The sequence below is a fragment of the Pyxicephalus adspersus genome, chromosome 10 (genome assembly GCF_032062135.1).
Source record: "Pyxicephalus adspersus chromosome 10, UCB_Pads_2.0, whole genome shotgun sequence".
Classification (NCBI taxonomy): Eukaryota; Metazoa; Chordata; class Amphibia; order Anura; family Pyxicephalidae; genus Pyxicephalus; species Pyxicephalus adspersus.
The window spans coordinates 25,215,474-25,227,895 of NC_092867.1; the positions used below are offsets into that span (position 1 = coordinate 25,215,474).

At 35.7% G+C, this 12,422-nt stretch overlaps 1 protein-coding gene across 2 annotated transcripts in view; it reads right to left on the reverse strand.

The window, feature by feature from the left end:
* Positions 1–12,422, reverse strand: part of ARID5B (AT-rich interaction domain 5B) — a 176,895-nt gene that overhangs the window by 15,263 nt on the left and 149,210 nt on the right. For both annotated transcript variants that reach the window (XM_072423122.1, XM_072423123.1), the window contains 2 exons: positions 10,297–10,349; positions 5,575–5,672 (listed from right to left, as the gene is read on the reverse strand). In XM_072423122.1, the coding sequence (XP_072279223.1) occupies positions 5,575–5,672; positions 10,297–10,349 (151 nt within the window). The remainder of the gene's footprint in view (positions 1–5,574; positions 5,673–10,296; positions 10,350–12,422) is intronic.

The window sequence follows — 12,422 nt, forward strand, 5'->3', positions numbered from 1 at the left end:
CCCAACATCAAGCTGAAAGTGAGGGGGCCCATCTTGTAAAATGTAATCTATCACCTACAGAGATTCAACATGTTAAATAGCCACAACTGCTCCAATCCTAATGTAATATAGTGCCATCAAAACCACCACAGCAAACACCCTTAAAATTTTGGATTTACCATCACTTCATGTGTTTTGGTCTATTTAGCCAGTAACACTGTGTGCTGCAATGTACCCATGAAAAGTGTGAAGATTGCATTTTCCTGCATCACAAAGCACAGGACAGCTAGTTATGTTATGTAGGTTGGAGTGCCATTTGCAATGGTACAGCAGTGCATCAATGCAAGTAACCTGTATTACTGCAGTGTTCAACCCAAACATTTTTTCAGCCCGGTGGGAAGAGATTTTAGACGAGTGGTGTATTGTAACCCAACTCTTCAGTAACCACCAAAAAACAGCCAGGTGGTTACTTGAAAGTGCTGGGTGGTGCGCCCGGCTAAAAGGGTTTGCAGAGAACACTGTACTGTAGCACAAGGTGTGCCAATACCTGCCGTCACGTGACATATAGAAAAGGATCTTACAACATATAAAATGCCTAAAATATCAAAGTCTTGGTTCTCAACCATCACTGGCAGTAACATAGAAAAATACAAAAATCTTTATAAGAAAGCTTCCAAAGGTAATCCTGCCACCTGTGAATCTTTAGTTAGACATTTTCTTCTTACTGTTTTTTGACATCTTCTATAGATTTAAATATAGCACAGTTTGTAATATTTCAGAATTAACATAGTAAAAGAATATACTAACAATGGCTAGCCAATCCCAAAAAAACAACATACATTTCCAAAATATTTCCAGTTGCTTTTTTTTCACATTTTAACAAGTAATTCTTTAAAATGACCTTTAGGAAAGATTTTTCTAATGACTAGATGGTTTGGGTAAGCACCTGTGACCGCTTTCTGCCTGAAAGGTCAGACTCATAAGAACTTTGGTTATGTTAAAGCGCTCTTTTACACACTTGGTTGATGCATGCAGTTTAAATGGAAAAGAAATCTCATTATGTAAGCCTCGGTGAAAGACATATTTAGATAATGGAGTGATTAGCCGATGACAAAAATGGTGACATCACTTAGCAGCTCAGAAGAATAAAGAAAGTAAAAGCTTCAGATTAACCATTTCCAGACATATTCGAAAGAAGCTTACTAAAGGTTTTTAAACATGGAGAGGGTATACAGGGAATAATATTACTGATACTACAGGGGTCCATAGAATATCATCACATAGGTGTATATCATACCATGTCAGACTCCTGACATCATCCTTAGTCTATAAACTGAAACTAGTAATTTAAAATGTCAGATTTAGAACACTGCTATCCCACAGTATGATGGAACCAGTAATATTGGTTGTCAATCTGGTGACACTGCCCTCTCTATCCTTGACAATTGCTGGATTTTACTTTCCATTTCACTGCATATAATAACATTTCTACTAGACAATGGATTTTTTATTACCCTAGATTGCTTTAGGTAAATCTGTAAACAGCAACAATTAAAACCTCCTCCTGAACTTGGAGTATTGGAGGCCCTCATGCAGCAGCATACTACATCCACCTACTACATCTGTAATCCAAAAATTCAACATTTTTGCTTTATTGTAAGAAAAGAAAAGCCAACAGGCAGCAATGCAGGGCCCCTTTTTTAAGGCAACACACTGACCCAAAATACACGATTTTTGCTTTATTGTAAAAGCATTATCACAACATGAAGTAAGTCAATGGGTCTGATTCATTAAAGATCTTCATAGCTGGAGACGATACACTTTGATCAGTGAAACCTGGAATGGATCTGGTCCAGGACAGAAAACATTTGCTAACAAATAGCAAATGACTTAAGAAATGCATTCCAGGTCTGCTGGATCACCCAGCTTCACTAATGAAAGTGTATCCTCTTCAGGCTTGGCGAGCTTTAATAAATCAAGCCCAATGGATCAGGGCAATGTGTTCCTTCCTCATGACATTATAGTGACCCATAAAGATGTGTTCTGTGTTTCAAAATAAAGAACAGCTCAGCTTTTATCTCCCTGTTCTTCTAGGAAGTATCTCCCAGCATGCATCAAATTCACGATTGGTTAAGGATGGTCACATGTAATTCAGTCACATGTATTCAGTGTAATAGATTTTACCAGAGCATTTTAGCCAAAGATGGATGGAAATCTGTAAGCTTCTTCCCGACAATCAAGCCACATGACACTAGAGTAATAACATGGCAAAAGACAGCCCTGATGTCAGAATAAAGCCTCCCTCCTAAGCATATATGCCCTACTCAAGAGAGTACAATACATTTTCACTTTGTAAAAGGGAAGTGTCACAATGGATTTCTTTTTTTTTTTATATATATCACTTCTATCAAACAAAAACAGTACTAAACAACTGTACCCACAAAAGTGCTTGGAAATACCTTTTCATACTAAAGCAAACAAAAGAAAATGTAATAGTAACTATAAATCACAATATTGCGTTGGTGATTTAATATCTCATAGACAAGAATTGTTCAGGCACGCAGCAGGATACTGAAGTCTATACAAATTTCAATACCTACTGGCAGTGAAGCACTAAATTGACATCTCCTCAACAGTGCTCATACAAGGTAGAAAGGACTTGTTCATAGAAAAATGTCATTTACATCAGCCTATCCAGCAGCATTTGCAAATCTAATGCATAACTTATATACGGGTGCTAAAGCCTACAAAGCAGCTATAGGAAATATTAAGATATAATGAGTTGTATAGGAACAGGCAACAATTCAGACGCAATAATTACAAGCGTCAGAATTTCAAGTAACTCCGTAAACATACAGGCAATTATAGTTTTGCATTACATTTGGTCTGTTTACAATGAGTGAATCGGAGGAATGGGTCTAAAATCAGCAGGTTTAATGTGGTGCTGAAACCAAACCCATATTCTGATTGTTTGTGCATTGTATTGCATAAAATTGTAATTTTTTATAAAAGTAGGTTGCACTCATTTGTATAGGTTTTGAGAATCAATGGGGTTCTGTGTGATCTTTGTGCAATTTAAGTCAGCCAGCCATCATAACTATTACAGCACAGAATTTCTGTCCTTTAATTTCATTCTTTGTAACAACCTACAGCTTGTTCCAGCTGGTTTAAGACAAAGAGAAATAAATATCTGTTCACATTCTAATTTTAAGCATTTATGAGTTATGCGCTCACTGCTCTCAAGGATGTGGTCAGGCCTAAATTTATTTTTAATCGCCTGTTCTAAGCAATTATACTTTCATTAAGAATTTGTTGACTGATTAACATGTCATATATAAATAGGGGATTGTTTACATTATGACACCACAACTGTGTCTGAAATACATTTTTATAGCAGCAGACCATTTGGATCTTGAGAACAAAGATATATTGTTTTTTATGACTACTTCAAACCTCCAGCAAAAACTTTTTTTCTTTTTTGCAAAAAGATTACTGGTGGTGTGAATTGCCATCCATTGATAGATGTCTGAAGCATTTTCCAATTCTGTACCTTTTATATATTATATAGAATGGAAAAGAATAAGCCTATATATATCTACTAGATTGTAAGCTCTTCAGGGCAGGGTCCTCTCCCCCGTATCACTGTCTGTATTCGTCTGTCATTTGCAACCCCTATCTAATGTACATTGCTGTGTAATATGTTGGCGCTATATAAATCCTGTTTATTAATAATAATAAGGCTACTACTACTGTCTGTGTCATTGGTGAGGAGATTCCTTCCTACTTCCTATTCCAATAATACAACCAATAATAAGAAAACCTCAAAGATAGAAGGTAGCAACAAAAACTAACATACTACTGATAGTCTTCAAATTGCCTCTAATCTTCACTGTATTGATTATTCATAGTTTTCATCCCATTGGAACACCAGGAAATATAAAATATATCACCAACAAAGTCCCAGACTTCTAAATTTAGAAGGAAAAGCTTTACCAGGACTTCTGCGTCAAGACAAGCTTGTTGTGGACAAATGTGGAGACTGCCAATGTCGACCTCACCTTCTGAAAATGCTAATGACCTGGAAATCACTGGCTTTAGTACTTTAGAGATATTTGTTGCCTGCCCCTTCCCACCTCCTGAAAATTTCTACTGGGCACAGAGGACATCATAGCCATAGTCAAATAGAAATTTGAGAAGGGTAGAAGGTAGCGGCAAGATCCAACACTAACCCTAGGTGCCAGTATTTTACACCTGCCGCAATTCTTTTTACAAATACTAAAGTATACAAATATAATAAATATACTAATGTTTTTAATAAAACTAGAGATACTTGGGACATCAACTTGTGCCCTTAACCAGATTTTTACCACATGCTACCAACACATATTAGGGAAATATTTAGTTAACTTTATTTGTGGCTCCCAAAATATTCTGGATAACAGTTTGCATATGACAGACCCCATACCTGTATACAGAGTAACATGTTCAAAAGAGCCTTACATTTGCAAAACATTTAAAAATCTGGAAGCTGCGCCTAAACAATGAAACCAGATCTCCTGATTTTTTTTTCTCTCCTTCATTACATCCTGAAAAATTACCCTCTCAGGTCTGCATGTAATTACATGTAATAGTCATTGTGCATTAAAATGCACATTAAAAAAACCTCATAAGAACATCTGCCAAATGTCTTGGAAGTTTGCAGGGAAGAAAAAAACATTTTCATCACTGAAAATAATCCCCTTCTCTGGTATGACAAAATACAGTTACGTAAGCCTTTTGTCCTGCTAATATTTTAACATTTACAATCTTCCTAATGTGCTGCAACAAGAGCATGACATCTGAAATGTGCAGAGGTAAATTCTGGACGTACTGACGTCAAAGCAAACTTAGCTTTTCCATCAAATCAATCTCAAAATGTATTTATTAAAATAAGAAAAGCTCAAGGGTAAACATGAAGAATTTTCAAAGAGAAAAGTTAAGAGACTTTCATTGATAAAAATGTTTTAAAAACATAATTTAACAAGTGAACATATGTATCATATTGAACATGTGACCTGGTGCCTATGATTACCCAAATTGAAATTTTCCTTCTGTATTATCTGATCCTTTGGATTACTTTAGGATAAGGTCAGGGGCAGAAACGGACATTGATAGGCGGTGTATAAATGAGCTGACTGGAGGAGATGCAAGACTGCCTTTCATACAGATTGGTAACCTGGGCGGTCAAGTGGTAGCATTCAGGATTTCTAGGAATATCAGACAATGTTTGATAATATAAATGCGGAGGAAAGTGATAAGTAAAATTATATTTGTTGGTCAACATGCAACCTGGATCAGGTTCATTAACAGATATCACTTATAAATTGTCCCATCCCTCTAAAAAGAATACATCAGGCACATATGCTATTGTTACCGTAGGAAGAGAGCTTTGGGTGTAGATTTAAAAAAATGCCATTTAAACAAAGTAGAATTGTCCCAGTACACCAGATTAAAAAACCCCCAGCAGCTTAACACCTCCTGGTCTTGGTCCTTTTGTCACATGCACACATTTGTACAAGGATCTATACAGCAAATGTCTTGTGTAAGAGCTCTTACCTCTCATAATGCCTACGTGTGCATGTAGCAGCACTAGTACTTCCTGGATTGCCACCTAATTCATCATATATATGTTTCCATTGCCTCCGTGCAGTAATCTATAATAGAAATAGAAGCTTTTATATTAATGATTTGTTATATTATTTACATTGTGATACTGCAATTATATTCTTTGCATTTTATAGAAAGCAGGTTTTATTGAGTAAGAATGTAATGACTATAGTTTGCAATGCCCTAAAGCAACCAGACATTGACATTCTTTAGTCTAGCCTACATATGTTAATAAATGAGCTCCAGGCTGATTGAAAAAAAAAGAAAAAAAAACTGCAGTTGGTTTCTTTAACAAACCATTAAAATGTTTTTATTTTAATACAGCTGGAATAAGTTTCAATGTCTGTGTTTAGATCAGTTTCCTGTAACTCTCTGCACAGCAATACTCAATACTAGAAGGGGTCAAAATTGTTAGGCTAAAACAGGGAATAAATGCTGTAATAGAAAAAGTAGTGTAACCCCCCTAAAGGTGTCGTTTATGTTTTGGTAAACAGGAGGACTTCAAAAGGGCCAAAAGTAAACCAATTAACATTGTTTTTATTTTCTAATTGTCTCATTGCTTTACTATATATATTGCTGTATTACAAATGTTTTGCTATAGCTACAATACTTCCCATCAATATGGAGATGTCTCTGCAATATTTCATTTACTCCACAAGATGTCCTCAGTCCTCTGGTCTGAATGATGCCCCGTGTCATTTAGCCCTGAGGAATGAGGACATCCTGGTGCAAGTTGTCATTTGCCTTCCCCTCTGTGGGTGTTACCCCCAGGGTCACAGTGCAAAAATGAAGAGAGGAGACATTAGAATATGTTTTTTGGTCCTTGTTGGGAAAAAGGGTGAATGCTGTTGTGGGGCTGAGCTTTTATTGTGTACATTTCATGGTTTGGATGAAGCTCAGTGCTATATTTCTAAATTGTGTTTGTTGGTCACCAATGATCACGGTTTCTACCATTATAAGGCTGGTTTACACCAGCAGCATTGATTGGGTTGTAGTGGGAAGCATTGTTGGTGTGTGCTGATGCTCGAACACAATGAAACTTACTGCAGAGCATAAGCATTTTAAAAATCAAAAAATCAAATAAAGAACCCGCTGCGGCACACATTAATGTGCACTATGTGGTGTGAATAACCCCTGACTACATAAATGCTGACATATTAGAATTATAAGACAATGCCATGACAAATCTCTGTATAATTTGTACATGCTGGATTCCTTGCAGACTTTATTGGCTGGTGAGTTATTTGAGTGTCCTAGTTTTCTGCAAGTCACAGAGGAGAATCATTAAACTTGAATACATCTTTCATATGCTTTCAGGACAAAGATACTGATTTACATTTACTGCAGCATTGCAACAGGATAAATACATTCCTCTGCAATAAATTCCATACATAAAATTGACTGACCCTGAATAGATTCCTCATACCCACTACAGACACACACGCTTTTAAGCACATATGGGCTAAATACAGACAGGGGATTAAAGCGAATGTAATGTCATTTCAATAATTCCTTCAATATGCATGGGACAGCTCAATGCAAATAATCTAATAATGTGTATTATATCTTTTAAAAATAGTTACATTTGCTCATTAAATATTTAATTTCTGCTTCCTTCTCTGCAGTGCTATGCAATGTTTGTACTCTTCACTTTAGCAGGCCAATTCACTAAAAACAATGCTTTACCTATAGGCCTAATGTCGTATCTTAGCATAGGGGTAAAGTAAAGGTAGTGTCTTTCACTGGGTTTCATAATGCCAAGCAGAACCTTCATTAGTAAGTTACTTTGGTGTGCCATTCAGACTGACCGGCACGGCACAGCACCAACCCTTGTTTTATGCGTTACTGTATGGTGCCGGAATGCACAGATGTAAACTTGGCCTCAAAGTGAATTAAAAGCTCTGACTCAGATATGCCAGACCTCTACAGGGAGACCACTGCTTCCCCAAACCAAGGTTAATTTTTTACAGCATTAGCTAAAATACTAAGGGATAAACCAGAACATGGCAAATTTTCATTCAAAAGTATACAAGGAAAAATCGCACATTTAATTGACTGATTACATTGTTTCCACTGAGAACTGTAGATCTTTCACACAGAACACATAGATCAGAGAAGGTGACCCTAGGTACAATTGTGCACTATCTGTATTACTCAATTTACCAAACGTCAGGACAGAAATTATATATTTCTGCATAAAAATAGCTTAGCCAATTCAGCAAGTCACAGCCTGTATTAAACTAATATTATATTTATTCTTATATATATTATTTATTTTATATTATATTTGCTTATTATTTTTTATTATTATTTTACTTGCTTAATAATAATGAAACATAGTTCCATGATGTCATTTGCCTACATCCAAAAAACTATTCATGTTTTTCAAATTCACAGGCATGTAAAATTACAGAGGGGAAAAAAAAGATATCCAAGATTACAGTATCCAGCAATTAAACAGAAATACATTTCATTTAATCAAAGCAAAATCTGGAAACAATTACTGCTGACATCTCCTATTTCTCTAGTACAGATGTCATATCTTGAGAATGTGTTTTATTTCAATGCTGTATGCTGCAGAATAAAAAAAATGATCTCAATCTTTTCTGCTTTATCTAATGTTTTCTTGGTTCAAAGAACATAGTGTGCAGTCCGTGACCATCAAAATGTATTTGTGAGCTAAATATAGAGCACTCATGTCAGATAGCATTAGTTAATAAAAAGGAGAGAGAGAATTTTCAGAATAACTGATAACTTCCTGTTTATCTGCTGGTGGCTTTTCACCCATTAAGCTATTTTACACCACAATTACAGCAGAAAGAAGCAAAACTCACTTTCTTAATGGCCCAGCCTGATTATTTTTTAAAGCTTTTAAACACATTCTACATTATTAGACATGAGCAGATGTCAGGTATTTTGCCAAGTGAAGTTTTCATATTTTTTTTTTTTTTTTACAATCTTGGCTGCTTATACAATAATAAGCTTTTTCTTTACATGGGAAAAAATTACAGACCCAACTAATTTCCTTGACGGGGAAGAGTTACATGTGTTTTCCACTTGTACTTTTTACGACAAGTTTACAATTCTTCTAAAGCTGGAATTAATCAGGCTTTATTTCAATAAACCCCCAATGTGCTTTGCTATTCTAAAACATTGTTTATTTAAGCTTTTTTTAAAAATTTGGTAAACTGGGAAAAATGACATTGTGCAATTCATTCTAAAACAATCCCAGGGATATGTATTCCTAAGGATGATTTATGCCAAGAGTTACAAATTTCTAACTATGCTTAGCAAAAACGTTTGGCTCCCACTGCCTGTGTGTTGAAGGGTCAGCCCAATAAAGAAAGATATTTTAGTTCTATATAGAGCTTGATGGATGGAGTCATCCTCTGGCTTCTTATATGTTTTGAATAATCTTAAGAGTGAAATCTCTGTGCTCGGATTCTGTACCTGATTTTTGTCCTGCCAATCTTTGCATGTTCTAGCAAACCTCCTGTTGTATGATCCATTATATAAAACAAATTACAAATCCAAAAGTATAAATGAGAATCACATAAGGGCTATGGCAGGTGTACTCAGAAACCTCAAGCACTGGGATCTCACTGTCACTTAATCCGAGAGGTGAATTAAAGCTAAACTCCAGAACTACAGGTGAATACGAATACACCACTGAAAAAAATAAATGCCAATAAAATCGTATTTCTATTATCTATCCAGTCCTGACAGTTACTTTTCTTTAACGCTTCACATCGTACAGATGCTTTGCTACAATCTAACCACCTACTGACAGGTGAAGGGAAACTTGAAGCCATGACATCTAGCTAGGTGACTATAATTTGGGTTATGTATACACTGCTGGTACTGTTTGTGGGTATAAGGAAACATATATACACTTTCTGTTCATGCGGATGTGTAGCTATTTACACCTACAACTTACACTGCTAAGACAAGACTATGAGCTGTGCATCAAATGGGGCTCCAGTGCATTTAGGAAATATCGAGGGCATTTAATTTGTGCTGGTGAATGTGAGCCATAATGGTGGTACACAGTGGTGCTTACGTAATTAAAGTGTCATAGAACTTCTTAGAATCGGGGGGCAGTCTTAAAATAAAAGTAACTTTAATTCATCCCCAGGTTTTGGTGAAGAAATAAAAAGAACAAATAACTAGTGGTCCAGAGTTTCAGAGAAAACCCAACATTCAGGGCATTCTAATATGGAAATACCAATTTACTACTAAAAGCCGTCTCTGGGTCTTGAGATGAAAGAAAGTCTGCTTGGCTATGCGGAGGACGTTCATTTGACTTTTGATTGGATCATTAATGGAACATGTGACCAATAGGCCAATAGTGATGTGAAACGGGAGTGGCAAGGCTGCTAAGCTTCTATAGGGGGGGAATAATGTAAATGGTTTAAATACCTTGACAATGCCATATATGATATATATAAATAAACACCCTATCTTGTCAAATGCGGAGTTACAATCTGTTTCACAAGCCACTAGGGGCTTTTAGGGAAGGCAAATTACCACATCTGACCCTCAAACTGCCAAGCTGGGCACCAAGGTTCTAGACTATTACTGGGCATGCAGTTATTAATTTTCTATATTGTGCAGAAGTAAAAGTCTTTGACTGTAAACAGTGGTACAAAATAGGAAAAACTAAACACTTACTGTTTCATATCCTCCCAGTTTTTGAGCAGCTTGAAACATAGTCCAAAGGTTAACTGTTAGAAGGACAATAAGTAATTAGATAAGCATTAACCAACGCACTTCAAACAAATGACAAATTAAAATGTATTTTTCATGTACAAGAAAATAAAGCATTGAGAACATTGGAATGGAAAAACTATGTTTAGGCAAAGTACTTCTATTAAATATTATTTCTACACATCTAGTCTTCAGTTTTCCATAAAGAACATACGCTACACAAACATTAGCTCAATGTGTGTACGTAAGATTTAGATAAGGACAAAAAAATGGACATATCCACTACATTAATTTATTATTCCTGTGATGTTTATAGTATGCATTCTAATAAGCATTAGGGGCTTTAGCTTAGGTCAAAACAATCACCTTATTACACTGTGATGAAACATATATTGAATAATTAAAATGGATGACTATATTAAATATTGAACAAATGCATCAAATAATAGACCTGTTTGCATTCTGAAAACTGGCAGACACCTAGACATTTGTTATTGCTGAGTACTTTGATGGTGTATAAAAAAAAACACTGTGGGTGAAATACCATTGCCTTGACTGTGGGTGAAATTTAAGGAAAATGTTACTATTGCAAGGAATATTTCACTTATGTTAGCAAATTAATAAATTTTACTTTGCAAATCATATCCCATCAAAATAAACAAACATCATTTTTGCCTCCATATGATTAGATGGTAAAGTCTGCAAACCTTCACCATATTCACTAAGCTAAGTAAAAAATCTTGCAAATAAAAACCATATTTCTTTAATGAAGCAACCCTTATTTATGAAACTTACTGAAAATTAAAGTTTAGAGCATGTGACCTGTTCACAGGAGAGGATATGTCATGTGAGCCCACTGCATAGCTATACAGGGGCTCTATGGTCCATTTATATTGGATGTGTGTTCAGTGGGTATTGGTATTCCTTCTACTAGTGCAGATCTGTAAAATGTTAAATTTCTATCTATCTGGAAATTCATGCACAGTGATTAAGTGTTTTTTTTATCTTTAGCTGCATGGGAAAACTCAAATTGGTGTCTTCTGGGGCCCTTTGACAACTCCATCCACCAACACATTCATAAATACTAATGCTACATTTTTATTGAAGGTAGGACGTCTTCCAGTTTAGTAACCTCTCAGAACGGAGCTGTAAGCGGCCTCTAGTAAGCCTCCTTCAGCTTACAATGACTAATGGCATATAACAATAGGTTGCACTCTGATTCATAGCGATATAAATAAAATAAACATGTCGAGAAACATTTACATTGTAATTTAAGACTGCCATAGACTAGACTGCTGTTGGTTTTATTACTTTAATAAAAAACTCTGTGAATAGCGACTTGACATTCCTCAAAATAGAGGCATAAAAAACAGAATTTTGTGTCCCTTAAACGATTTTAAATCATTCTCATGCATTTTATCAAGCAAATGTGACTTTTAGACAAAACATAACCCCTTTTACATTGTGCTTAGCAAAGTATTTTTACATTGAATCATTTATTATCTCTATGTAATGGCATGGCAAATGTGCCATGTCATGTTTTTATTGTCTAAAATATATGTTGCCCAAGTTCAGCATTAGATATTACCCACAGTAACGTTAAAGCATAAACAGCATCAAATCCAATTTTATTTAATTTAATATACAGAAAATATTAGGGAACATCCTGACCATCCTGAATACACACCTAAGTGTAAACTGTTCTGCGTGAAACTTTGTGACTTTCCTAATGCTATGTTAACAGTTTTGCCGAGATGGATAAAGAATAACAGAACAGCCGAAATACTAAGCCATCTGAGGAAAACATTGCTCCAAGCTTCCACCTAGTCACGTGGCCTGAATTTTCATCATTTGGCCACAACTAGATTTCTGGTTATAATGGGCTGTATGGTTGGCTAAGTGGCTAGACTATGGCAGGGAGATTGGATTGCAAGCCCCACTGAGGGACAACTAGTGACATAACCATGGACGAATGGACTATGGAATAAATGGACTATGGACATAATGACCTGTCCAACATTCAAACATAGGACCCTAGCACTGCAAAGGCAAGAGTTGCCCAAGCTGCTCACATTTTATTAAAAAATGGT